Source organism: Opisthocomus hoazin, chromosome Z (genome assembly GCF_030867145.1).
Source record: "Opisthocomus hoazin isolate bOpiHoa1 chromosome Z, bOpiHoa1.hap1, whole genome shotgun sequence".
Taxonomy (NCBI): Eukaryota; Metazoa; Chordata; class Aves; order Opisthocomiformes; family Opisthocomidae; genus Opisthocomus; species Opisthocomus hoazin.
In genome coordinates, this window is record NC_134454.1 from 85,909,956 (window position 1) to 85,937,474 (window position 27,519).

The 27,519-nt window shown below is 42.1% G+C and overlaps 1 protein-coding gene across 5 annotated transcripts in view; it reads left to right on the top strand.

Annotated features, from left to right (window-relative positions):
* Positions 1-27,519, top strand: part of SETBP1 (SET binding protein 1) — a 272,596-nt gene that overhangs the window by 236,432 nt on the left and 8,645 nt on the right. For all 5 annotated transcript variants that reach the window (XM_075410718.1, XM_075410719.1, XM_075410720.1 and 2 more), the window contains one exon: positions 24,906-25,073. In XM_075410718.1, the coding sequence (XP_075266833.1) occupies positions 24,906-25,073 (168 nt within the window). The remainder of the gene's footprint in view (positions 1-24,905; positions 25,074-27,519) is intronic.

The window sequence follows — 27,519 nt, forward strand, 5'->3', positions numbered from 1 at the left end:
AAGTGTTTTTTTCTCATCCCCGTCACAAGTAACTCTTTGTTTTCATTAAAGACATCTGAGATGCACTCATCACCCTTTTTGAGAAGTTTCTGCTTTTAAGAAAAGTGTAGTGCAATAAAATTACAAGATGTTAAGACTGCAGCAGCTGGCAGTATTTGTTTCTGTGGATTCTCTCTTTCCGTGTCTATCTGCACACTGGTCAGAATACCATGCTCAGCTTACCACCCACACCTCCCTTACAATCTTTGTCCTGTTGATATTAATGAAGTAATTTTCACCCAAACAAAAAAGCAATTTCTCTTGTGGCTCTTAATTTGTACATAGATGAAGCCCCTCTACTTTAGACTCTGTTTTTTGTCGTTCTTCTGAGTTTGTTGGGTGCCTTTTCCAGGCGAAACTAAGGGCTGCTGTTTTCTACCAAAAAAGATTCATTGTATCTATTGGGAGATGTCTAACAGGAAGTTCAAGCCCCTGAGCAGGAATTAATATTTCCTAGCCCATGATGTTCTCTCCTTCAGTGCTCACCTATTAACTCTTCCACTTAAATTCAGGTGCGTTTTTTTAATGTGTGTTTAATTTATCACATGCTTAGTAAAGTGAAGCCCCATAATTACCTGTAAAAAGCACCACAAGGAAGTGAGGGTTGTGACTTGAACTGTTAGAGATTCAGTAGATCCTGTGTCTTCCCCAGAGTCCGCACCAAGAAAATGTTCCATGTTATCGGAATGCCTCACACTAGTAGTAATGTACCATTTTCCACCAGTGATAAGGTCTCATTCAGTAGCAGAAATTAAAAGCTGCTTCCTTTGGGATGAGAGAGGCTAATGACAAGTGGATAGGTTAGCAATTATGGTCCATGGAGAGGAGTCAATGGAGTCTCTGTTGTGAGATAAACATCTTCAAACCCTGAGTCACCAGCTCTGACCATACCCATCTAACTTTCAGGTACTTTCGGTTAGTTGATATTAGTCTACCTAAATGTACCAGCAAAAGCACAAATCCTTGCTGTTTGAACTAGATGAGTGCTGTCTTGGCTAGGAGGGAGTGCAGTCACAAGCTTTATCCCTACCCATCACAGCCTAAGCCACCTAATCCAAGCCATCATGTTACGGTGGCAGCCCGTCCTGAACTACTGGCTCAGCAGTTTTGTGTGTGCTGCATAACTGTTGTATACCTCACATGCACACTTTGGTGGTATACCACAGTGATCTGAGTATTTGTACCTTTGATAGGAAAGGGGCAATGGAAATGCAAATTGTTGCTGTGGTGATCCAGATCTGAGATATGGTTTGAGAGCATTTTGTTTTCCAGTCTCATTCTGTAGGATCCCTCCCTGTCTTCCCTGTAGTCCATAAAGAAGATTTGTTTGTGGTGTACATACAGTAATGTGCTTATACAGAACACAGAGGCATAAGCAGCTTTCCTCAATGGCCTTTGATTCACTGAAATTTGCCCTGGGAAACACTGCAGTGGTGGCTGATCTACTCCATCCCTCCTCTCAGTGCTCCATATTTACCATATCATATTCCTCAATATCCTTTCTGGCAGAGGTGTGAAGAGGGCAGTAATAAAAGCCCATTTGTAAGACTATGAGTTCATTGCCTCTACGCCAAAACAGCGAAAAACTAACATCCAATAATTCTGCTTTCAAGCCGTCGTTATTTTGACAACACTTCAAGCGAGCAGCAGAAATACCGAGCAGCCTCCGGGCAGGGAGAATTAGCAAGGACAGTGCCTTGCCTGCAACTGGATGCCTCTTGAAAACAAGAGTGGGTTTGAAGCTGGAGGCCTTGGGAATCAACAGATGATTGTTTGCATGTGGGGGCCACAAAGTGCCACCACAGTTGAGGATCAGTTGGTCTTACAGTTACAAACTGCATTTTTCGGAGGCCTGTAACACGCCGGTTTCTATTTGCAGGCGGCAAATAATGTGCTACACAAATGATCTGCAGGCTTTTATTTTTCCTCAAAGGAAAATGTATTTGATGAGGGAGGAGGGAATTAGCAGAGACCTGGCACTGCCTTTCGAGATCCATTCTTTTATTTTTAAACTGTGTTCACTAATGTCCTGCTTAGACTTAATAAATACATTTCTGTAGCCAGATCTTTGATGTCACACACAGAGATTTAGCTTCACAACCCTCCCTCCATTTAGTAGAAACTTTTCAACTAAATATACATGCATCAAACTGATGAATTAATTTTTATTTTATTTTATTTTTTTTTTTTATTTTATTTTATTTTATTTTATTTTATTTTATTTTATTTTATTTTATTTTATTTTATTATATTTTATTTTATTTTATAAATATGCCAGTACAGCTGTACAGATACAGGAAAAGGAGAGGTACAGGCTTTAGGTGCCTAGCACAGGAAGGGTAGACATGTTCCCTTTTGCTCCTTTGTGCTATATTTTATTTAGTGTACTTGAGGATCAGGTCGTTAAAATAATTATTAATGGCTGTTTCTTGCATTACACATCAGGAAGGCCAGGGATGTTGAAAGTCTGTAGTGTTGTCTTCCTCTGTGGCTCAAATCCCTCATTTACTTCCCAGTCCTTTTGCTACCGTCTCATGTCAACATCACACTGCTATGATGGGGATGTTCCCCTAGGACCAAATGAATGGACCTTCAATTACTCTTTGTGTCTTCAATTGACTAATTAGAAAAGGAAACATTATTTGGGGAATTAAAGACTGTTGTTATCTGAAATGCCCATACAGATACTACTAATACAGAAAGTCTGCTTTTGGATACAGTGCATGCCTCCCCACTGAAACTCAAGAGAAATCGTGATACAAAATCAATGGGATTGCTTAGTTTCACTCACTAGAAATAAGGACCATGTTTCTCACTTCCAGGGGTTCTCAGTAGCCACATTTCTTAATAAATATGTATAAATGTTTTGCACTGCTCAAGCAAAAGGCACTATGAGACACATGCAAACCTACTATTAAAAATTAGAATTCAGATTAAACAGGAGCTCAGTCTGAACCACCAGTGGATGCTGTTTTCCAAAGCCAAACCCTGATCAGTGAAGTTTTGCAAAGTAAAACCCAGGTCCACCTCGCTACCTGTGCCCGGGGCCATGGGACCCAGCAGAAGTGACTTCCCGGGTGGGCTTGTAGAAGCTGTGCCAAGCTGCTCTCAGCTGCAAGCCATTTTTACGCCTCTCTAATGCAGATGGTTTCTTCGTGGCCCCTGCAAGCTTTCTCACTGCAGCTAAATATGTCAAACAGGCAGGGAGAGAGCTGTGAAAGCGCAGTGCTCTGTCAGCCCTTCAGAGACACAAGGAGGACACAGACTGAGGCTGCTGCTGCACCATGCCTGTGCTGCCCTCATTGCTGCTTTGTCTGCCTTACCTGTCCGGTCTTCATTAATCTGAAGAAATGGCTCCATCAAAGCCATGCAGTTTTCTTTCCTGGGTCTGTTCTCTTTGTGCTAAAGCTGCTTCCCCTGCAACTAGGAGACTTCAGTAAGTCTCTGAAAAGGGCAGTTGGATTTAACGGCATGCATATAAATCACCGATAGAAGGACTGAGGAAAGCTAGAGCTGCACACAAGTAATAAAAAAGGTTCTTATTGTCTCCCTGTCCAATCAAAAAAAGAGCAAACAGCCTCAGCATGCTTTCATTTAATAAGTACCATATCTTCTTTGGAACAAGCAATTTTTTTTTATCTTCATATTGCTCACTATTTTTGCCAGCCCCATAGTTCAGACAAGAAGTGTTCTGCTCCTATTATGGATAGGAGAAACTGAGGCAGGGGACTGTAGACCAGCACTTGCCAAAGTGGCTTTAAGATATTAGTCACCAAAACTCCGTGTTTTATCACCTGGGTTGCCAAGGTACCATCTATTGGCTGTTCCTGAGGATTTCACCAAACACCATGGGCAATCACCATCCCCAAAAGTCAGGCAGCTTATTTTGTTGCCTAATATCAGAAATGTATGTATTATGTGCGTATGAGGTGTGTGATGTGTGACTTCGCTCTGTTTGATTTCTCAAGATGCTTTAGAAGCAGCGCATCTGTGTCCCGAGTCCTAGTACTGTGCTAAGCTTCTCTGAGCACCATCCACAGCTGGAAAGAAGTAACAACATTGTTAATTTGCGTTCATTAGTGCAACCGATAATTGAATAGGAAAATGTGGTTAAGTGAAAACAAGGACTGGAAGCTCAAAACCTGTCATCCTTCCAGCGCTTGTGCTGCTCTTGGTCCCAACACCAGTCTCTCAGAGTCCATCACAGCCCTGCAGACCTGTCCCTTCTCTCCGAGCCTGCCCGTAGGGTAGCCACATCCAGCTCTTCACCTCCTGTGCTGCCTGCATCCCAGCCAGCCAAGCCATGGGACTTCTCTCTGTGCAGCATCACCCTGCGAAGAGCTACACATTGGCCAAGGAAGAAGAAGGTCCAGGGCGCGGAGAAAGCCTTGGAGGACAGTTCAGTCACCTCCTTGTTTTGCAACAGCTATCTACCCTCCTTTCCTAAAAAATCTACCCCCAAAAAATTGATGACTAGGTTTGCTAATTTTAAGCCAATCCCTGTTCACAAAATCAGTCATGAGAAAACTGGTTATCAACATAACGTACCATTTCTGATAGTTTCCCCACAGGAGCAGCAGGCTTGGAGCCTTCACTGCCAGCACTTTAATCTCACAGAATTGAACCCTGTGGGGTGCTGTGTGCTCTCTACAAAGTGCTGAAGTAAAACAATATCAAGGGTGCTAAGGACCTGTCTGGAGGCATTCAGCACCTGACAAGATCAAGCTGCAAGTCATGCCTATCCTTTCTTCACAAAAATTGCTTTTTGGGAGGAAAAAAACTAAAGTCCCTCCCCAAAATATGTTATCTTTGAGAAACCAATCTGCCTTTGCAAGACAGGCTGTAATTGAATCCCAGCTGAATGCAGCTGCGATTGGGGTGAGGTGCCAGCGTCATGAACAGCATCTGGAAAACCACAGAGAGCTGCAGAGTGGAGTTGCATAAGCTAAGAAGCTCTTTAAAATATACACGCGCTTGTGTGTGTGCACGGGTATAAATAAAATAGAGAAAACTAAACATGCTATCTGAGGCCAGAATAGCAGCGGTGGAGAAAATGGCGGCAGAGCCCTCAGCCTCCCAAACCCTCCGGCTTGACAAGCATCCTGCAGTGCCCTGCGACGATGACCCTCCTGCGTCTTTGTTCTTCGTCATACCCTGCTTCTAAGTGTGAGCCTGAGACTGTTTACTTCTTCTCCCTGTCTCTCCAAGGAATATGATTCACACGTTTTCAGATTTATTTGAGCAAAATGCAATAAATATGCTGCTTCAATTTTAACTGCTGGAATGTAGCCAGGGTTTTTAATGAATCTGGCCTGTGCGATTGAAGTGGTCCAGGACGTACACACACGCACACACTCACATATCTCCCCACGCCTCCCGTTCCCTTGGGGCTCTCTGAGTCACACGCGACTGCAGGTTTTTCAGATTCAGCTCCGGTTAAAATTAGCAAAAGCCTTTATTATTCAAGAAGAGGAAGGATGCCTACCACAGCTGCCGAGAACGGCGGTATTTTTCTAGGATTTGCTGCATTGACCTATTATAATTTGGCTTTATCTGTTGTTCTTTGTTTCCCTAAAAAACAAGCAAGGTTTGATTCTGTCAACAATGTATTTTAATTAGCTGTTCATGAAGATCACTGCATTAGTCTGTAGCTGGACCATCACGGAATATTTTTTTTCTGTGCGATATCTCTAAGGCCTCAATCTTTTGTGGTGATATTTTGTAACAAGGTGCCATTGGATCTCTGCTGAGTAAAGCACTAGTTTTGCAAGCTCGAACAAAAACTGTATTTCAAGCAGCTGTAAACACCTTGTTTTAGTTATCAGAGCAGGTGGCAAAGGACTTTTGCACCAAAATATAAAGGCGTGTAACTCAAGCATGGTTATATGAAGTCAACCACCAGATTCGTTCAGTTCAAAAGCTGTGTGTGTTTAAAAGGAAAAAGAAAAAGAAAAAGATGAGTTATGATATAGTAAACATGGCGAATGTCAACTCAGCAGGAAGGTTTTGGCCAGATCCCAGGAGACAGCGGATCAAAATTGCCACGAGCCGTGGGAACAGGCCTGCTCTGGTAGAAACACCGTGCCCCTGCTGGAGTTCCGCAGTTTCTAACGGGTCCAAACTGAAGTAGAGGCGTAGTGCCAGGGCCACATGGAAAAATCAGAGGATGTCGATTCTCCTGTGTCTCCATCTGCGGATAATTGGTTGAGCACTAAAATTCGCAAGGAAAATTTTGTTTTAGAAAGATGATAAAGAGAACAAACAAAAGACAGGAAATTAAAATTTATGTAAACATAGTGGTTCCCAGAGCAACTATAAAAGAGCCACATTGCATATATAGATGAAGGCATAAAAGTTAATACCACGTGCAGCAGTACCATACACTACATCGGTACCCTTGGGACCGTGTTACATTTGCTACGGGACCCATCATTTTGAATGGTTTGACTTTTACGCTATTAAAGCCCCAAACATAACATTGTACTGATGCCAGGTGGGAATAGGGCATTTGCTGTTTATTTGTTTGTTTGCTTAAAAAAAGAGAGGACCATTTGAACAAAATGAGACACAAGTCATAATTTTTCTTCCATTGCATACCAGAGACAAAGCTTGCAGGCTTTGATCTCCAAAATTTTCTAAATAGTTTTGCTGGGGATGTATTTCTCTGCACTGATTTAGTACTCAGGAAGTGAGATGGCAGGAATGGAGAATAGCTCTCCCGCTGAGATAGGGCAGCGTCTGTTCAGTGAATTATAGTGCAACGTGAAGCACAAGGCTCTTCCCTACGTAAATGTGGGAGTGCAGAAGGGATCAACTTAGTCATGTAAGCTTCAGATCTGAAATACATAAACTCCTTGGAAACATGCCTTCAGCTTGCTCTTCTATTTTTTGCAAGTGGTTATCCCGAGTTTGATTCTCTGCTCCCTCATGCAGTTGTTGACATCAGTAACATGGGTGTAAAATGTCACCAGAACAGAAGGCAGCCAGCATTCACCTTGCATTTGTATTCATGACTATACAAGGAAGAGGGCAGTAGCAGGTCAGGCCCACTGAGATCCATAGAGATTACTTTGTCGATGTGGGATGTTTGTGTTCTGATGGGGTGTTTTATAATCGACTCTCAAAACTGTGCCGCAGCCTATTTGTTCTGGTTTCATGGCAGAGCAGATTGGAACATGTGAACTTTCGTGGCTTTGCGGGGTCACTTTTTTGTTTTTCTTTTCTTTATTTTTTTAAAGGAAAGACATTGCATTAATCCCTTCACCTTTTTGCTGAAAAGTTTCCAAAATTTCCAAGATGCGTAGTGTTTGGCTTAGGATCAGACCTGCCAAACATCCCTTGGGTTGTCAAGTCTATTCACCCACAGGTGCAGGAAGCTACTTTAGTGCTGGTGGTTGTAGCGAGCTGGGTGTCGGTCTCTTTTCCCCATTATCAAGTGATAGGACAATAGGAAATGGCCTCACACTGCACCAGGGGAGGTTTAGATTGGATATTAGGAAAAGTTTCTTCACCAAACGGGTTATCAAGCATTGGAAGAGGCTGAGCAGGGAAATGGTTGAGTCACCAACTCTGGAGGTATTTGAAAGATGTGCAGATGCGGCGCTTAGAGACATGGTTTAGTTGTGGGTTTGGCAGTGCTAGGTTAACCTTTGGACTCTTATGATCTGAAACATCTTTTCCAACCTAAATGATACTATGAATCTATTGCCAAGCCACACAGCAGGGAGCATGCCTGGGAGCAAGGGCCCCTCCTTGCTGTCCCACACCAGTCCCAGGTTCTTGCCACAGCTTCTTCTTTGTAAGACTGCGACACCCACATACATCCATCGCAAGACACTCTAAGGGCACCTTCTCCCTGTTCCCTACTGTCATGGGTTGATCTTCGTCAGTGGTCAGACACCCACCCGGCTGCTCTCTCACTCTTGTTCTTCAACATGACAGAGGAGAAAATAAAGTGAAAAAATTTGTGGCTTTAAAGACAGCAACGACCAACATAACAGGCAAAACTTGCACTAGACATTGCCAGTCTGTGAAGATGATGTCATGAATGTGTGTGATCTTCAGGCAAAATGTGAACTGCAGGAGGGAACAGGTACTGCACAAGATCAAGGTGCACTGATGCTTGCACCTCTTGGTCATCAGCACCACCTACTGACACCTTCATCTGCTGGGGGCCTCTTGTCCAGCTCCTTCATGGCAGTACAAGTGCCACCTGGGAAGCTCAACCACCTGTTTCTGCAGCCTGTGTACTCCAGAGGTGCACTGCTTGCACCCATCCTACCAATAATCCCAAGACAGCAGCTATGATGGGGAACTGGTTTGGGGACCAGGAGAGTGAAGTTGCATCCCTCGCTGACCTGCTGTGTGGTGGCAGGGACATGCTTTGCCTGTGATTCATATGGCCATGCTTGGACTTCTGAAAAGTTGATGTCTGGGTCTGAGGTAGCCCATGTGTGTAAATTTGGGGGCAGTTAATCATACCCAAGCATGGGGATCTAGCCCAGGCAGAGTGAGTTCACCTCTGGAGATGTGTTCTTCTCTCTATTGATCATCTAAAATCCTAAAATGACTTCACTTAGAGTTCATTGAGTGACTTGAAAACATTATGAGTGTTTCAGTTTCCCACTCCATTTCTTGTTCTTATCTCATTTGTTTCCTTTCTCTGTTTAGCGATGTGGCCTGTTTCTCACTTTTTATGTCTACTGTGACTTGTACAGTGGGTCCCCAGCCTTCATCAAAGTCAAATGCTTCATCTAATTAACAATAATAAAAAAGGAGAATGATATACTCTTTGTACAAAATTTTAATTTTTTTTTCTTTTCAGTTGAAACAGTTCATTTCTCTTGAACTGTAATTGAAATGTCATTAGTATTTTCATTAGCATGAGGACTGATGATACAAGGCAGGCAAGTGGATTTGGGGACTAGGCTGATAAATTTTCACGACGTTTTTGTAAGACTGTGCTAAACACTTTAGAAGTCACATGGCAAGTGGTTCCAGATCATTTAAAAAAACAGGACACTATTTTTTCCCTTTAACTCCTGGAATGAGAAACACCCATGCAGCTATACAGAAATAGCACAGCAAGCCCTGAAAACACCCAGCAGTTGCTAAACATTCTTTTTTATTCATTGAAATGGTTAATCTTCATTACTGAAGATACTTTACTGATGTGTCTTTGGCATTTGGTGGGGGGGGTTTCCTGTCTCAGAGGATTCGCATCTCTAGATGAAAAGTCTCTTATGTTTGTGGGAAGGAGAGAAATTCTTGTGGAGAAACCCAGCTTAAGACTGAACCATAACTAGGGCTGCCTTTAGACGCTTTTTTGAGAGGTTGAGCTGGAGTGATATATGTGTGTAAACCATCATGACAGTTTTGATTCCAGAGCCTTTTCCCATCACTAAATGAACAATGAAGAATGGATAAACAAGATGGGAGAGGAAATGTTAAACTTAGTTAGCTGTATAATCATTCTGAGACATTTTGCCCTCTTCATTTTGAGTTAGCTTCAAACACATGAAGATAATTATGCACTTGGGATGGTTTGTTCTCATAACTATTCAATATGCTATATTTATTTCATTGATTCCTTCTGTACATACTAGCAATTGTAGAGCTGTGTCCTGTAAGTTACTGTGTTTTTCTCTCACCTGAAATTTTGAATTGCTACGTTGCTGGTTTTATTTTTTTGTTATTAATTTTTTTAATGGTCTGTTTACTAAGTGAAAGAAAAAAAATATACTCACTTCTTTATAATGTCAACCAAAAGACCCTTGTCCTGGGACAGAAAAAAAAAATTCTGATTTTCTTCCTGGGCAACAAATCCATCTGAAAGGATCACAGGAAATTTCCACCGTGTTAAATTTACTGCAGATATACTTTGCTGCATCGTACTGAAGCTGTTTTCCTTCCACTCAGGGAAGAGTAGACATAGCATGTTTGTGCTGCTCCTTCATTGGTGACAAGCAGGTATTTACAATGATGAGATTTCCCCACCCACAAGAGACTTTGGGACAAGCGAAAATGAAGGCTTAGGGCTTGATTCATTTGCCCACACATAGTTGTCAACTGTCATTTGAGATACCTAGGATATCCTGCCTGGCCTCCAGCTGCTCTTGCAGAAGGGCAGAGGTCTTGCCTGAAGCCCTTTATCATATCTGCCAGCCTCCCTCAGATGTTTCAAATACCTCAGGGCATTTCGAATACAACCAGGTGCCTGTATTGAGCTTAGACTTCTGGCCCAGGGATGCACCATCAACACTCGAGGCTCTCCACTTGAGTAGGAGGATTTTAAACCTGAGAGGTTATTTGGCCACAGAGCTTCTGGGGGAGGATGGATCCTCTCTCCCAAGTCTGGGTGTCTACAGCATAAAATCGGTATGTGAGGTTTCTCAGCGTTCATTACAGTCAGTGAAAGTTTAGCCAATGGAGCCTGGAAAGTAATTAATCTTGGACTAAACTAGACCCCACTTTTTGAGATTAAACACCCACTCTACTCTTAGGACTGTATTAATTTGATCTATGTTGCTTGCCATGGCAGCTTAGACACATATCTCTCATGTAGACACTCAGGTTATGGTCACCTAAAGTTACATGAGGTGAACCCTCTATTCTGTTAGTTATTAAAAAAATCTACCATCAGGAGGGTGTAAGTAAAAAAATGAAAATTTTTTCTCAAAGACAAAATTCAAAATATTGAATATGATTCACCTGTTTTACGGGGCAGTATTCCCAGTACAAGAAAACTAGGCCTGAGTGCTTTTTGAAGCCCAAACTACGAAATAAAATACTTTTAGGCTTCTTCCTCCTAGAGTTCTAGTTTTTCTGCAAACCTTCCAGGGTCAGCTTTTGCAATTAATTGTCTGAAACTGGGCTCTGTCCTTGGGCAAATCTGTACTGGAACATGGAGTGCTGTTCAAATAATGTACGCTACCAACTTAATTTCAAACATACAGGTTGGAGAGCCTGTGCTTGGCAGTTTAATGAAGTTCTTTGTTTTTTCCATAGTTTGATGGCCTGACCAAAATCTCAGTCAGGGTCAGAATTTCAGCGGATTCTGCCACTGTTAATTTTTGTATTTTGTCTGCCTGGTGATATAAAATAAGCCTACAAGGCTATGGGGAGAGCAGTTCATTGGTTGAAGAACCTAAAATATCCTGCTTTGGCTCTAGTAAATGTGAAAACTGAAGACAGCCTTGCACCAAAGCCATGCAGAAAAGCACTCTGGAAATTTAGCCTGGCTAAAGCGTAGATGTGCAGCATTCAAGTTGATAGCGTAACTCCAAATGTCAGCGGTTAAGAGCATTTAGAGTTTTCCCAGTATGCTCTTTAATCTGGTTCTTGTCAATCTTCTTTTCACACATGTCTGTAATAAATGACTTCCCTCCTTCTTTCCAATCTATTACTTGTCTCCTATTTCCATCTATTTCCCTATTTCATTCCACTTTGCACTCTTCACCTCTTTAACCTCTTCTTCATCAGTCGGATCCCTTCTTGTATCTGTGCTCCATGGAGGCTGTCCCTGACCTTATTACATTTGGTCTCACTGCCATCCTTCTCACAATTTTATAAGAAGCAGTCTCCAGCATGGATTTTGTTGAAAACTACTCTCAATTAAGTATTTTCTTCAGAATTTTCATTTGAAAATAAAAGTAAAACCAAAGATTTTACACTGAAGTTCGTATCAGAGCAATGGTGTATGACTAAGGTTTTTAATAGGGTACAAGAGAAAGGAAGAACTACAGGAAAACTCCTGATTTCTGGATCTGTCTGTTTTTTCTCCTTTCGCAGTAATACCAAGCTGGTAAAGCCAAACAGTGTACCATATTTGATAATTTTTGACTATTTTAGTTATTTTCAGAATGCCACTAGAGTAGGGCAACAATTAAAGTCCTATACACCATAATGCTACCTAACTGTTAAACTTCTTTCTTGCTGAGGTTAATTGGCAATAACACTTACAATCTTACCTATGCAACTGTTTAAATAGACTTAAATTTTCACATTGCAGTCAATTACTGTTGTTTTCAGAATGAAAAGTAAAAAATAATACCCCATATCTATTGATCTGAAATACAGAAAATGAGAGAGAAGAACGATACATGCACTCCCAGTGTGCATTATTTTTCATCTCTGGTGCTGATAAAGCAAGCACTCATTTTAGTGATAAATAAGCATTAAAGTGGGATGAATGGACTCAGATATTAAAACAAAGCCAGCACAAAACCTTCTAAAAATAAAAGCTCTACTGTTATAGTTTCCTAGATTGCAAGGTATATAGGGACATCTATTAAGTGCTGAGGTTTTACTTCAAATGTGTGTCATACTCAGAGTATTTCTCATTGTATGAACTGGGGAATAGCTTATTATAGATAAAGAAGAAAAATGAAATGACTAGGCTGCCCAGTAGGGAGAAAACTAACTTAGAAGTCAGCACTCTTGCATGCTCTTATCAGCTCTGTGACTTTCAGCCCATCCTCATCCCACCTGTCCCCAAGTGCCTCCACAGCTTAGCCATCTTCGCTTGAATCTGCAGTGAGTAGAAAGGTGTGGACCCCTCTAGACACCAGTTCAGATATTACCGGACCAAGTCAGATGGTGGAGGTACCCACCTTGTTGTCATTTTCCTTTGGTGTAACACTATCGGTAGCTGGGTTCAAGCAGCATGCCTGTTGCTGTTTACTTTTTGTACACGACATCACCACAGGACTGCTTAAACTGGTGTAATGCAAATATAATATTTCACTTAGAAATAAAAAAAATATCAACTGTCTATTGCTGAATGCATACTCAGGAAGAATGAAGCCTTACTGTTTCTGGAGGAATATTGCACTGTTTTTTCTCAGCGGAGGTCTCTTAGTCGAACTTGTTCAGCTAGACTTTTGCTAATTATTTTGCTAACGTCTCTTAGATATCATCACTTCTTGTACACTGGATGCACCTGAAAAATTACTCCATCACTACAGCAACCCAGTCCTTGTGCCTCATTCATCCCTCCCCCGCTAGCAACTTGATTCTTCTGCCCATGCTTCATGCCTGCACTCTCCTACCAAAGCTGTCAGTGCCCCATTTAATCTGTGATAAATACAAACTTCTCCCAACTCCATTTGCCTAGGGGACATCAGCTCTATCTGCCACATTTAAAAATGATCATCCCTGTTGTTAAGAAAAACAACAACTCCAAACACCACCCTTGACTTTTCTCATTACTTACGGTCTAAAATTTCCCCATCTATCTTTCCTCTGCTGTGTTCTTGAGAAAGAAATCCTATCTTCCATTTCCTTCCTCCCCAGTGAGCATAGCTGCATCCACTATGACTGCTTATCTCAGTGTGACTACTCAGCTCTCGGTAGTTCCTTGCTCCTAGTTGCATGTCTTTTTATTTCTGCCCCTCAGCATACATAATTGTTTTAATGCCTTTAGAAAAGCGCTTTTTAGCTCTCTCTTCCACCTAACATTCCTTCAAATGCTTCTTTTTCACTTCACTTCCTTCAAAGATTTTAACTTTCCTCCTTCCCTCTATGCAAGAGAATTTAGTTCTTCATCACTGTGTGTTAAATGATTCATTCACCGAGATATTTAATGGCAAATTTCGTTTCTTAAACACCATTGGTCTCTGTCTGTCTCCCTTGATTTTGTCAGTCTCCAACAACTGTAAACTGTAACTTTTTGCTCAACTGAAAGTTTCAGGCTCTGGGCAGGAAAAGCCTTTGACTCCAAACCCATTGGCAAGCCCCTTTGTCTTAAATCTGTGTTCACAGGGCCTGGGATCCTGGAGCCTTTGCCTCTAAATTAGTCTACTGAAGCCTCAAGTTTTTCTTTTGTTGAATTTATTGATTGTTGTCACTGGCATATAACTGACATGTTCTTCTGCTTTGACCAACTTCTACTGGAAATCTTCGTTTCACATGTTCATTACTTCCTAGCATGACAAAATTTGGTGGTTTCTTTCATGACATTTTCAAATCCTGGTCCAATTCTGTTTGAAGGGCTGGGGGCCTGGGAAGAACATGCAGTGGGGCTGGAGGAGACTGTGTATGAGCATCACTTTCAGCCCCTTGGGTTACTGTCCCGTACTGCCCTGGAACATGAACTGCCTCCACCAGCTCCATTAAATCCATTTTCATATCTGAATACACAAAGGACTGAAATTCCAGACACACATCCCTTCATCTCCCATGACCGAGGCTGCGCATTTTTTGTTCCTCTATGTCCTGACTCTAGTCCCCTCCATTCAAATGCAGAGGAGGAGGGAAGGGAATGAGATGGAGGATGTGTGATTCTTCCTGCACCAGTACAGGAAAAAGCAATCCCAAATAAAACCAAAAGGCAAGGCTTAGGACTGCACTTCCTAGGAAGTCTGAGTTACTGCAACTATAGGCTTGAAACAGGCAGGAGACTGGCCTTTTGAAATTTCAAATTTCGAATTGCAGCTGATCATTCTCTTAGCTGAAGGGGCAACAGTGATGTGAGACTCATCCTGACGATGAGCAAAATGATATTTCCTTACCCTTTCCTCCTCGGGCTTAGTTCTTTCGTCTTTCAACGCTAACCACTATGTTGTTTTCAAACATTGCTTGCCGTTGTAGGCTGCAGATTCCTGCAGCCTGCATTTCCATGCAGTCCTGGGACCTCGTTCACAGAGGTGAAGATGACCTGAAGCCTCCATAGACAACCCCACAGCTGTATATAGCAACAGCAGTTGCTCTGCTTGCTTAAGTAATGCCTTGTGAGGCTTCAGGTATGCAGCAGTTGTCACTGTGCTCCCTGTCAGGAAACACAATTATCTTCATAAAGAAGTGAAGAGGAAGGCTTGCACTGTGTTTCTTGAACTCAGGCGCAGAGATTCACCCAAGTAGAAAGGAATGGCAAGACGCATTTAACCTCATTAGTTTCAGTCGGGCTGACTTTGTGCAATCCATCAGTGTACAGATACATTAGGGGAACTAAACTATTTCTACATCTCATTTACATAATGGATGGGATGTGAAATGAGTCCTATGGAAGAGAAGCGCCCTGGAGGCACTAAAGTTTATCACAATATGTAAGAGTTCTTTTAGATCATTGCATTAAATTTCCACTAACAAGATAACAAATTAATTGTCTGTATTACTGTACTAACCCAAAGCAGATGAAGCATATGATTTCAGCAGAGGAAGGCAGCTGTTTAAGACAGCTTGGTGGTTATAGGAGGAGGCAGAAGAGATTAGTATGTCTCTCAGCATTTTCGTGCCATGATGCCAGCCCTCCTCCTGCCCCTTTAAGAAATCTGGCTTGTCTCTAATCTGATGTTGGACTTGAGCTTTATTAGTGAAGTGAGGGAGAATGAGTAAATCAACTGTATCAGACAAGCCTCAGGACATCTGGAAATTGATCATTCTGCAGAAATAAGCACTCTGTGTTTATTAGCTGGGAGTTCATCACTATCACTTTCTTTATCCAATTCCTAAGAGATTTCAAAGCTATCATCATAGCATTAGCTCTTCTGACTGTGCTACTGCAGATAAAGATCAGAAGATCTATCTAATGATGGTTTTCTTGGTTTCTGCCTTTCTTTCTCTAAAGCTATCCTGATTAAAAAAAAAAAAAAAGAAGTAGGAAAATAGCTGGAATGAAATAAAGCAGTCTCTGTCTCTTAAATTTTTGTGTATTAGCAATAAGAATAATTTTTTTTTTTTTTAATTCTACAGGACCTTGGTTTTATTCAGGGTGACACATCGCAGAATAGAAAATCCCTTATAAAAGAGGGGGAATTTAAAGTTGCTGATGTGGTGGTGGAAAAGGGAGGAAGATAAAAGGACCTAAAGCAATAAAGCAGTGCTGTATATTGAATGTACAGTTACTTTTAAATGATAATACACGTCAAATAGAAGCCAGGGAAATGAATTCCATAAGTTAGAAAGGTAATAATATTACTTTAAGAAGAATAATTACTTTCCTTAACTACATTTATCACATAGTAATTCAGTTCTCCCTTCTGGAATACGATGCAACGCCAAACTTTTGACTGATCTGTTTAAAATCAGCTTTACGGTGAGATTCACCCAGATACAAGGTTTCTTCTGGTTCTTTATTCAAAATGGAGGAGTTATCAAAATGCAAATACTATGGGTAACTTAATGTTTAGATGTGCATTCCTGCACAGCTGCATTGCGTAGCTACTTTGTGCAAAGAACTGGGAGGAAAATCGTCTATAAGAGTTTTCCGGTAACAATGGTCAGATGCATAAACAATTTAACTACAGCTGTTGATTTCCAGCAATCTGTGGGGAGTTAGAAATCCAATGCAATGAACTCTCTAAAGAAAAATCTTCCCTAGCAGAAGCTTCACCAAGATCAATTTTTATCTGCTAATTTTCTCTGTTTTCCAATGGCAAATTAACATTTATTATCTCTTTCGAACTGGCACTTAGAGATCCAGCCTGGGTGCGCATTGTGCTAGATTCTGCAAACAAATTAAAGAAGGAAAGGTGGATGTTGTCCAAGAACCTTTCCATATAAATACAAGATGAGAGAAAACAGATAAATGTTATAAGCAGAGTGAGCATGATTTAGCAGTAAAGCAAGGATAGTTAACTAATCCACTTGTTCAGAGCCTAGTACAATCGAGCTAGACCACTTTACTTCTTATGTAAGTACTTAATAACAAAAACAATAATGATTATGGCTTTAAAATTAATGTATTAATTACCAGTCAGAGCTCACATGTTGCTTAGCCAGTGAATGAATAATGCCAGGTTTTTATCCAAAGTATCAGGGGACCCATAAAACTTCAAGAAAAAGGCCAGTTTCACATCGGTATTGTATTCTGTTATACACAGGCTTTCTGCCAGTCTGCCCTGAACTAGAATAGTGCTTTTCCTGATTCACCCTTTTACTTATGATCATTATGATTATTTATTTATAATCATGCCATCATTGGTTTAGGTCCTTGATAATCTCCTTCATATCTGCTTTTGCTTTTGAAGTTGTCCTTTCCCTTTGCCCTTTCTCATTAAACAAATAATGATTGATTTCCACCCTGAATTGCCACCCACTGCTCACTTGCATGTGGACGCAGTGTTGTCTGTGCTATCAGTGTGACTCAGGGAAGTTAAAGTCTGGGTCTTTCATGGGATGAAGCGGGCTCTAATTTGGAGGAAATGCACAAAGATCAACAGAGAGGTGATAAATAAGGTCTGAGTCAGGCCACCCATCCACATCATCTTGTTCTCTCTCTGGCACAGCAGCAAAGGATAAAATACACTGGAACCACGAGGGGGTGTGTGTGAATTTTAAACTCTGAGGCCCTGTGATGGTGTTGCAGATGATTTATTTTCTCCTGATTCAAAGACGGGTGGAACTGGGGGGTTCTCCTACATAAGGCCTTCTGAACAGAGCACCCTGAATGAGAAGAAAAAATCCAACAAAAGGTGATGATAGTCCACCAGCAGGTCCATCCACTCAAGGAACAGACGTCCCACTACAGCAGTATGAATCACAGCCTTGTGAGCAAATTGCTGCACCTCTGTGGGTTTCCAACAGTGCCTCCAAGTCTCTGTTTGCATTTTGGTATCTGTGAAAGAAACCTGATGGTTCTTCCTTAGTGGGGGTTCCAGATCCATAAATTGCCCCCTTTCCTCAATTTAGATGAGAATTTCAGTGAGGTGAGTGATGTAGGCTGAAGAAACCAAATGCCTAAAACAAAAGACAGATGGCTGAACCTATGATTCACTGGCGGTGAGCTGCAATTGGGCCATGTAGACTTTGATGTATTTCATTACATTCGTATCTCTTCTGTAGGGGTAAGATTTTCCTCAATGATTTGTATGACCTTGCTTTACCCAGATAGGTGGTAATTGAGCAGCAACTACTTCTTCAGAAGAAACAGAATAAAAATATTGAAAATATTGACTCACCCCAAAGGCAGTAAGCAGCACTTTGGTCTTTGACCTTTAAGCATCCTAGGGTAGTCAATAACCTGGCTGTTAGATGCTGTGCCTGCCACTGATTTTGATTTGGGAGTAGTTTAACCTTGAACCAAGATCCAAGTAACCACGGCAACAGGAAGTCAGCCTCTCCGTCCAAGGAGTGGGAATCCATAAATCAACGTCCCTAATGCAAACACTGTGTGCAGGTAGAGATTTGAGAGGATAAGTGGTTTGTGAGGGATTACCTTTGAAAAAATGAATGACTGTCCCTTGATAAGTTGAAGCACAGTTTCACAGAGACATTTTTTTTATCAATAGAGGTCAACAGGTTACAGCTGCATGTTTTCATACTGCTCTTTATATAAACCCTTCAGTTTAATTAGAACCAGATGTTGAATTTATGAGGTTGTTAGCATTATTATGTACCATATGCACATGCATATATGTGTATCTGTATTGATACATACACCCACATATGTATGTTTCTTGCGCTCAAACTACATTAATGAATAAATAATGTCAAGGCTCAAACTCAAGCACTACAGAATGTCGAAACCTCAGTTTTGCATATGCACAGTTCCATAGTGCTATGATTCCACAGGCGTAATTACGTAGTCAAATATCTCCGTTATTCTATGGGACACTGCTTTATTCAGTGTATAACGCTCACCTCACAAACAGCTATCTGGCAGTTGGATTTTCCTCTAGCTATTCAGTGTGTGACATCATGCCTCATTTATTCCACATTTCTAAGCCTTGGTATGAATAGATGAATGTTTCATGAATGTTCATAATTTTATTTTCACAGCACTGCTCTTGAGATGAGGGGTATATTATTGTTCTCATTTGCAATAGAGAAGCAGAGAGAGATTGAAGTTGAATAGATACAATCTGAGGTGCATAATACTTGATTTGAGGTTCTGGAAGGATGTGTGGTCTAATAGGCAGAGACTCCTCTGCATATCTGCACCAAGCCATGACCTGTAGTTCTGTCTTGCTCCATTCTCCCCCATTAAGTCCGCAAGTTGATATAAGGTCACAGGTTCATCAGGACTCCTACCCTAGACTGGCCTAATCAGTAGCCCTGTCTTTCAGACTCCTCTCACCAGTGCAATTATTGTGTGCCTGAGTCTGTCGGAGATCTCTTCCGTGGTTTCTCAGGCAACCCACAGGTGTCCTGATATTTCTCATTTCGTGTGCAAGGGACAAAGGTAGAGACTGTTCGTAGCAGCTCCAGGCTGAAAATACAAGGAAATGTTGGTTGGTATCTGGAGAGGCTAAGCGCAACCAACAGACGCAGAAGTTTGTGCAGTAGTTTCTGGCTCTGCTTTAGATCTTCTTGCGCTTCTGGGAAAGGATGAGGAAAACGCTGAGGTACTTAGTGTCTTTGCCTCAGCCTGTAATAGTAAGACCAGTTGTTCTCTGTGTACACAGCTCCCTGAGCTAGAAGACAACATCAGGGAGCTGAATGAAGACCCACTAATCCAAGAGGAAATGGTTAGTGATCAGCTACACCACTTAGACACACGCAAGTGCATGGACCAGGTGAGATCCACCCAAGGGTACTGAAAGAGCTGGCAGAAGTGCTTCCCAAGCCACTTTTCATCACTTATCAGCAATCCTGTCTAACCAAGGAGGTCCAGATTGACTACAGGTTAGCAAATGTGATGTCCATCTACAAGAAGAACCAGAAGGAGGATCCAGGGAACTACAGGCCTGTCAGTCTGACCTCAGTGACAGGGAAAGTTATGTAGCAGATCATGCTGAGCACCATCACACAGCACAGGACAACCAGGCGATCAGGCCCAGTCAGCATGGGTTTATGACCATCAGGTCCTGCTTGACTAACCCAATCTCTATCTACAAGATGACCCCCTTAGTGTATGAGGGAAAGGCTGCAGAAGTTGTCTACCTAGACCTTAATAAAGCCTTGGACACCATTTCCCACAGCATTCTTCTGGAGTAATTGGCTGCTCATGGCTTGAACAGGCATACGCTTTGCTGGGTAAAAAAATGGTTGGATGGCTAAGCCTAAAGAGTTGTGGTGAGTGAATTTAAATCCAGCTGGCAGCCGGTCACAAGTGTTATTGCCCGTGGCTCAGTATTGGAGACAGTTTTGTTTCATATCTTTATCAATGATGTCGACAAGGGGATCAGCCCTGGACAGGCTGCCCAGGGATGTTGTGGAGTCTCCTTCTCTGGAGATATTCAAGACCCACCTGGACAAGGTCCTCTACAGCCTACTGTAGGTGACCCTGCTTCGGCAGGAGGGTTGGACTAGATGACCCACAGAGGTCCCTTCCAACCCCTACCATTCTCTGATTCTGTGATTCTGTGAATGCACCCTCAGTAAGCTCGTAGACAACACCAAGCTGGGTGTCAGCGTTGATCTACTTGTGGGTAGGAAGGCTCTGCAGAAGAATCTGGACAGACCGGATCAATGGGCCCAGAGCAACCGCATGAGATTCAACAAGGCTGAGTGCCAGGTCCTGTACTTGGGTCACAACAACCCCATGCAATGCTACAAGCTTGGGTAAGAGTGGCTGTAAAACTGCCCAGCAGAAAAGGACCTGGGGGTGTTGGTCAACAGCTGGCTGAACATGAGCCAGCAGTGTGCCCAGGTGGCAAAGAAGGCCAATGGCGTCCTGGCTTGTATCAGGAACAGCGTGGTCAGCAGGAGTAGGGAAGTGAACCTCTTCCTGTACTTGGCACTGGTGAGGCCCCTCAATACAAGAAGGACATTGAGGTGCTGAAGCACGTCCAAAGAAGGGCAGCAAAGCTAGTGGAAGGTATGGAGAACAAGTCCTACGAGGATCGGCTGAGGAAAGTGGCATTGTTTAGCCTGGAGAAACAGAGACTGAGGGGAGACTTTATCGCTCTCTATAACTACCCGAAAGGAGGCTGTGGAGACGTGGAGGTTAGCCTCTTTTCCCAGGTAGCAAGTGACAGGACGAGAGGCAATGGCCTCGAGTTGCGTCAGGGGAGGTTTAGATTGGATATTAGGAAAAATTTCTTCACCAAGAGGTTTATCAAGCATTGGAAAAGACTGCCCAGGGAAGTGGTGGAGTCACCATCCCTGGAGGTATTTAAAGACATGTAGATGTGCCACTTAGGGACAAGGTTTAGTGGTGGACTTGGCAGTGTTAGGTTTACAATTGGACTCAATGATCTTAAACATCTTTTCCAACCTAAATTATACTATGAACCTGTGATTCTAGGTATCAGGGTACTTGTGGGAACTTTCTGAGGGTCTACCAGGTGTTATCCAGGTGCATCCAGGGGTAACAGTGGGGCTCACTGCTGCAGGGAACAAAGACCCCCATCTGCCCAGCTGACCTGCTGTCCAGGGAGATTTGCTGCTGGTCCGGGCCTTGGAACAGAGGAATTGTGGAAACATACCAATTCAAATCTGAGTGGCAAATCAAATCAGGCAAAGGTGGAAAGAGGTTTCCATGAATGACCAAGGAGTTCCTGAATAATGTCAGACGTCAGAAGGAAACAAAAAAGAGGTGGAAACACAAACAAGTAAAATGGGGAGCTGTAGACAATGTCCAAGCATGCAGGGGTGGGCTTAGGAAGCCAAAGTCTGTCTGGAGTTGAATCTAACAAGGGCAGAAGGACAACAAGAAATGCTTCTATGGATACACAGACAGCAAAAGGCAGCCTAGGGAAAATGTGGGCCTGCTGCTGAATGAAACAGGGACCCTAGTGACAAAAGACCAGCAGAAGACCAAAGTCTTATTGGTCTCATTGAGGTACTCATTGTCTGCTTTGCCTTGATCTTGACTGGTAAGACTGGCCTTCAGGAATCCCAGGCCTCTGAGACTTGTGAGGAAAGGAAACTTACTCTTGGTAGAGGAAGATCTGGTTATGGAACGGTTAAACAAACTGGATGAACATAACTCCACGAACTTGACAAGATGCACCCAAAAGTGCTGAGCGACCTGGCTAATGTCATTGTGTGGCCACTCTTGACTGTTTTTGAAAGGTTGTGGTGATCTGGAGAGGGTCCTGAGGACTAGAATAGAGCAAATGTCAGTCCAGTAAGGGCAAGAAGAAAGACCCAGGGAGCAACAGGCTGGCCAGCCTCATTTTAATCATTCAGAAGACAATGGAACAAATAATCCTGGAAAGCATTTCCAAGCATATGAGGGACACGAAGGTCATCAGGAGTATTCAGCATAGATTTGTAAAGGGAAAATCATGCCTGATTAGCCTGAATATGCGTATCTCGACTTCAACAAGACTTTTAACACGGTCTCTTACAACCTTCTCACAGAAAAACTGATGAAATACAGACTGGATAAATGTACAGTGAGACAGATAGAAAACTGGCTGAACTGCTGGCTTCAAAGAGTTGTGATCAGTGGCACAAAGTCCAGCTGGAGGCCAGTCACTAGTGGTACACCCAGGCTGTTGATACTGGGGCCAAAACCATTTAACATACAATCTATCACAGAATCATAGAATATCAGGTTGCAAGGGACCTTAAGGATCGTCTGGTCTGACCTCTTTTGGCAAACGCACAGTCTAGACATGATGGCCCAGCACTCTGTCCAGATGAATCTTAGAATTGTCCCATGTTGGGGAATACACCACTTCCCTGGGGAGATTATTCCAAGGGCTGATTTTTCTCAATGTAAAAAATTTTCCTCTAGTGTCTAATCAGAATCCCTCCAAGATTAAGTTTTACCCATTACATCTCATCTTTTCCATGTGATTCCTTGTGAAAGCGAGTCTCCAGCTTCTTTGTAGCTACTGGAACATGGCAATGAGGTCTCTTGTAAGCCTTCTTTTCTGGAACAAATCCAGCTCAAAAAAACAAATGTTAATTAATGACCCAGGTGATGGCGTAGAGCACACCTTCTTCAAATTTGGAGAAGATACAAAACTGGGAGGAGTGGTTGATGTTCCAGAGGGTCACGCTGTCATCCACAGGGACCTTGATATGCTGGCAATAATGTTATGAAGTTCTACAAGGGCAAGCGCAAAGCCCTGAACCTGGGAGGAATAACCCCACCCCATGCACAGATGACCAGATGGAAAGCAGCTTGGCAGAAAAGGCCCTGGGGGTGCTGGTGGACACTGAGTTGACCATGATCCAGCAACGTGCCCTTGCAACAAAGCAGGCCAACAGCTTCCTGGCTTGCATGTGCATTGTCAGCAAATGAGGGAGGTGATCTTTCCCCTTTATTCAGCATTTGTGAGACCACACCTGGAGTAGTATTGAGTGCTCCTCAGTACATCAGAGACATGGACATATGGGAGAGAGTGCAATGAAAGGCCACAAAGATGTCTGAGGGTCTGGAGCATCTCTCCTATGAGGAAATGCTGAAGCAGCTTGGACTGTTCAGCCTAGACAAGAGAAGGCTTAGAGGGATCTTATCCATGTGTACAAATGTGTGATGGGGAAGAGTAAAGAAGATGGAGCTTGACTATTCTCAGTGGTGCCCAGTGATAGGACCAGAGGCAACGAGCACAAACTGAAACACAGAAGGTTATATCTGAACATCACAAAACACATTCTTACTGTGAAGATGATTGAGCACTTGAACAGGCCACCTGGAGAGACTGCAGAATCTTGCTCCTTGGAGATATTAAAAACCTGACCAGACATAGTCCAGGACAACCTGCAAAGGGCTGACCCTGCTGGAGTAAGATGGGATGGACCACATGATCTCAAAAGGAGCCTTCCAGTCTCAGCCGCTCTGTGATTTTTTGAATCTTCATGTAATTTAATTGCCAAAATTTTACCTGAAGTCCATGTGCAGGTTGAGATTCGCAAAGAGAAAGAATTTATGAAGAATTACTTTCAAAAATGAATGACTGTCCTGGATATTTTGAAGCCTATCATCAAAGAGACTGGGACACGTTTTCATAAGTTGGCAAAGACACAACACAAAGTCCTCACCCTAGCAGACTTTTTCTCCAGTCTTGTGAGAGTAAGGCTACAGGATTTTTACAAAGCAGCAAACGCTAGGAGTTTTATAAATTGGGCAAAAAACCTCCCAGACTTAGTGTAAAAAGTGACTGAGGCATTTTGGCTGCCTTTCTGATTCATAAATTCACATACTTACAGATATATATGCAATATACATACACACACATGAACTTACACAAATATTACATATAAATGGGTGGATACACATTCAGGTGTATTAGGCAGATATCTAATACGTAAAATTTCACTCCCAGTAGTTTAAATATGACAAATTTACAAGCAAATAAAATGAGTTTGAATCATAAGAGAGTTTGCGCAACATTGTTAAGGGAGGAATCTACCAGCCCTGAGTGCATAACTTTTCTTTTTCTGGGATATTTGACCTCTTTGGTATATTTCTACTGCTCATTTATTCTGCATTGTAATCTCTAGGTAGAAAAATATATGACAAAGTACTCTTTTTTTTAAACTCCTTCCTCTTTGATGAGTTGTAAGGTAAATTTTCATTAGGAAGGGAATTCCTAAAGAATAAGTGTAATGTGCTTTAGACAGGGAATTACATATGGAGGCTGTTCCTGATGCCTGCTCCTTACTCATGTGGAACACCCACTGAGTCAAATCATTACTCAAAAGAAGTATGAAAGTGTGTGTGGAGAAGAAACTATCCACAGAATGACAAACAGGCAATCCCACTAAATAGACTCATGATGCATGTCTGTTTTTATACATTTATCAGGGTATATGTTTGCTTGGAGAAGAAAAAATAGCAACGTGGAATTATTATCTTGGTTTACCACTGTTTGTAGAGAATATTGATGGTACATCCTTAAGAAAAATTATTAAAATAAATAGCAATGATGATCCTTGATGGTATCAAGACCATATTACAGGCACACACACAGGAAAACATGGAAATATATTGGGGTAGCAAGGACAGCAACTGACTACTCTTTTCCAGATATTCCCCAGACATGTTGCTTTATCAATATTAATTCAAATTTTGTTTCCTTCCCCAGGAATTGCAGGTCCCCACTTAAAAGCAGACCAGACTTCACTTCATGGTAAAATGGAAAGTTCTGCCTGTAACATGATGACCAGAAGGAAACCAGCAGCTGTTGACAGTGTTGCAATGCCGACTCCAGTATTATCTCTCCTACCTTCATCATCAGCAACATCTGAAGCAGGTAATGCTATTTCCCTCTGTCCGCTCTGTTTTCTTCCCTGGCTTCTTCCTGGCACTGCACTGAACAATATCTGCTTGTACTGCTCTTTCTGATTGGAAAAGTAGTTGCAAATGTGCATATCTAGTATGACAATCAGGCTGCAACTTTTCTAACACTTCCTTATTATGATCATATCTTGGCATATCAAACCTACTTTATTCACACACCACCAATTGTGCAATAATGAGGACAAAAGCAACAACATCCCGTAAGGTCTAGCAAGGCTGAAGCAAGGCTCTAGGGTTCCTTTCTCAGCCTTGTTGTTCATTTATTTGAATGTTCCCATCCCTGTAGTACGAACACACCGAATACACAGTGAATAGCTGAGGAGCAGATGAGATTTCTTTCTGCGTACTTCAGTGATTTTAGGATAATATTCACTCTTGCAAATGTGAAATTGTCTGGAGCAATGAAAAGTGATTTAAAGAACATCAGAATAAATAGCTCAGCATAGCACGTTTTTCAATCAACTTATATTTTGTGCTTCTATTTTGAATCAGATCAGAAAGGTGAGAGATTTATATAGCCAGAAATTGAGCGAAGTCATTCAGGCATCATCATGACTTCTCTTGGGCATGGACAGAGAAATTAATCTTCACTGTGTCTTAATTTCCAGTCAATAGGGAACCCATAGTACTTTACCCTACATGCAGTCATTAGGAGTTTTGTAGTCTTGACAAACCTTTGATTCCACATTCACAAAAAATTTATTTATATGACTGAATTATGGAATGATTACATACTTAATTATGCAATTGAAAGTGCTGTTTCAGTGCACTACTTCTGATTTTCCTTTCATTTCCTGAATAAATAGTGAAAACTAGGGATCCATGCTGTAAAGTAGCTTCTATAAAGATAAATTTTTATATTAAAAAATCAGGATTGTCTGTTTAGTCTTTAATACTTTCTAACACATAAACTAAGGACAGATTTTAAGTGCAGCAGAGAATGAAAGCACACAAACATTTTATGATCAGTTTCAAGATGAAAGTGTATGCTTGACTGCATAGTTCATTCTTTCCATTTTCAGCAGTCTAATTAAATTGTTGGTTTATCTGTAGCCCAGATGTTAAAATAATTTAGTTGAAAACTGAAAGAAACTATGTTAATGGGAAACAAGGACAGTGCTATGAGTTTCCTGTAATTAATAGGGAGCTCTTTGAAAATTCCTCCATTCAAACCTAGTCGACAAACTGAGCCCAGCTGTTGAGCAAACTTGTCTCTGCCGTACTCTTACAAGGGGCCTCAGGCAATTCTGAAGAGATGGAGAGTGACAGGAAGTAAGAAGGCTCTTTAGTGCTGCAGACGTAGCAAAACCATCCAGAATAAAATCAGGGGAGTGATGGAGAACTTTCAAGGGGTCTGACCTACCCGAGCTCACCTTCTTATTCAACACTGCTGTACTGGAGTGGGTCTTCCAGCCTGCTTTAACCTACCCTTGAAATGTATATTTTTTGGTGGAGATTTCTCTCTTTCTGTCTATTTCCAGTGTCACATCAGTCCTTTGTGACTTCCCGGCTTGGTTTGTGGCCTTTTCAATTTGTCTCTGTCTGTGAGACAGAGCCCCACTGCATCTGTGTACCACTGGGAGGGCAGAGACGTGAGGCCTCCACGTGCCTTATTTTAAAGGTGTAAAGCTGAATTTTAAGACTAACGCTGATCCTTGCTTGTTTGAGGCAGGTAGGTGAGATTGTTTGGAGAGTAGGAAAAAGATGGGGGATAAGTACAAAAGCCTGGGCTGCATCAAGAGTTTCTAGCTGCTCTTCACTTTGGGCTGGATGGTGCCAAACAGCTTCAGGCCCTCGTGGAGGCAGCACGTGGCCCTGCAGCCTGTGGAGGTGTAGGGAAATAACTTTGCCCAGGCGGCGAAGTGAACCCCACTCTATCCCCAGCACCTGGATGTTGACAGCATTTTTTATCTTCTCTGTAGGAGCATATTCCCTTTTTCACATGCCTGTGTGCAGACATGGTATTACTATTTGCCACCTTCTTTTCAGCATCTTTCTCATAAATACCACCAGATAGAGCAAGACAGTAGTCTTCCTCCCAAAGCAAGATTTCCATGTGCAAATGGCAAAGTATGTGAAGCAACAGAACCACAAAGCCTGAAAACAACGCAGACTAAAGTGGGTCCAGAGTTGAGCAGGGTCTGTCTGGATAAAATGGAAAAGATTAGTACTTATCTTTGGTTTTCAGCAGAGCAATATATCACATAGCAATATAGCAAAATATTTTATATCAAAGATCCCTTTCCAACAGCTTCCAGATGAGTTGATAACACCTAATGGCTCTCACTTCAGTAGTGGTTTATTTTGGCAGATCTCCCTGATATTTTGTCATATGCACACCTCATCAAATCTTCCCTCTGCAGACCCATCAGACTCTTTTCTGCATAGTCTCCCCACTC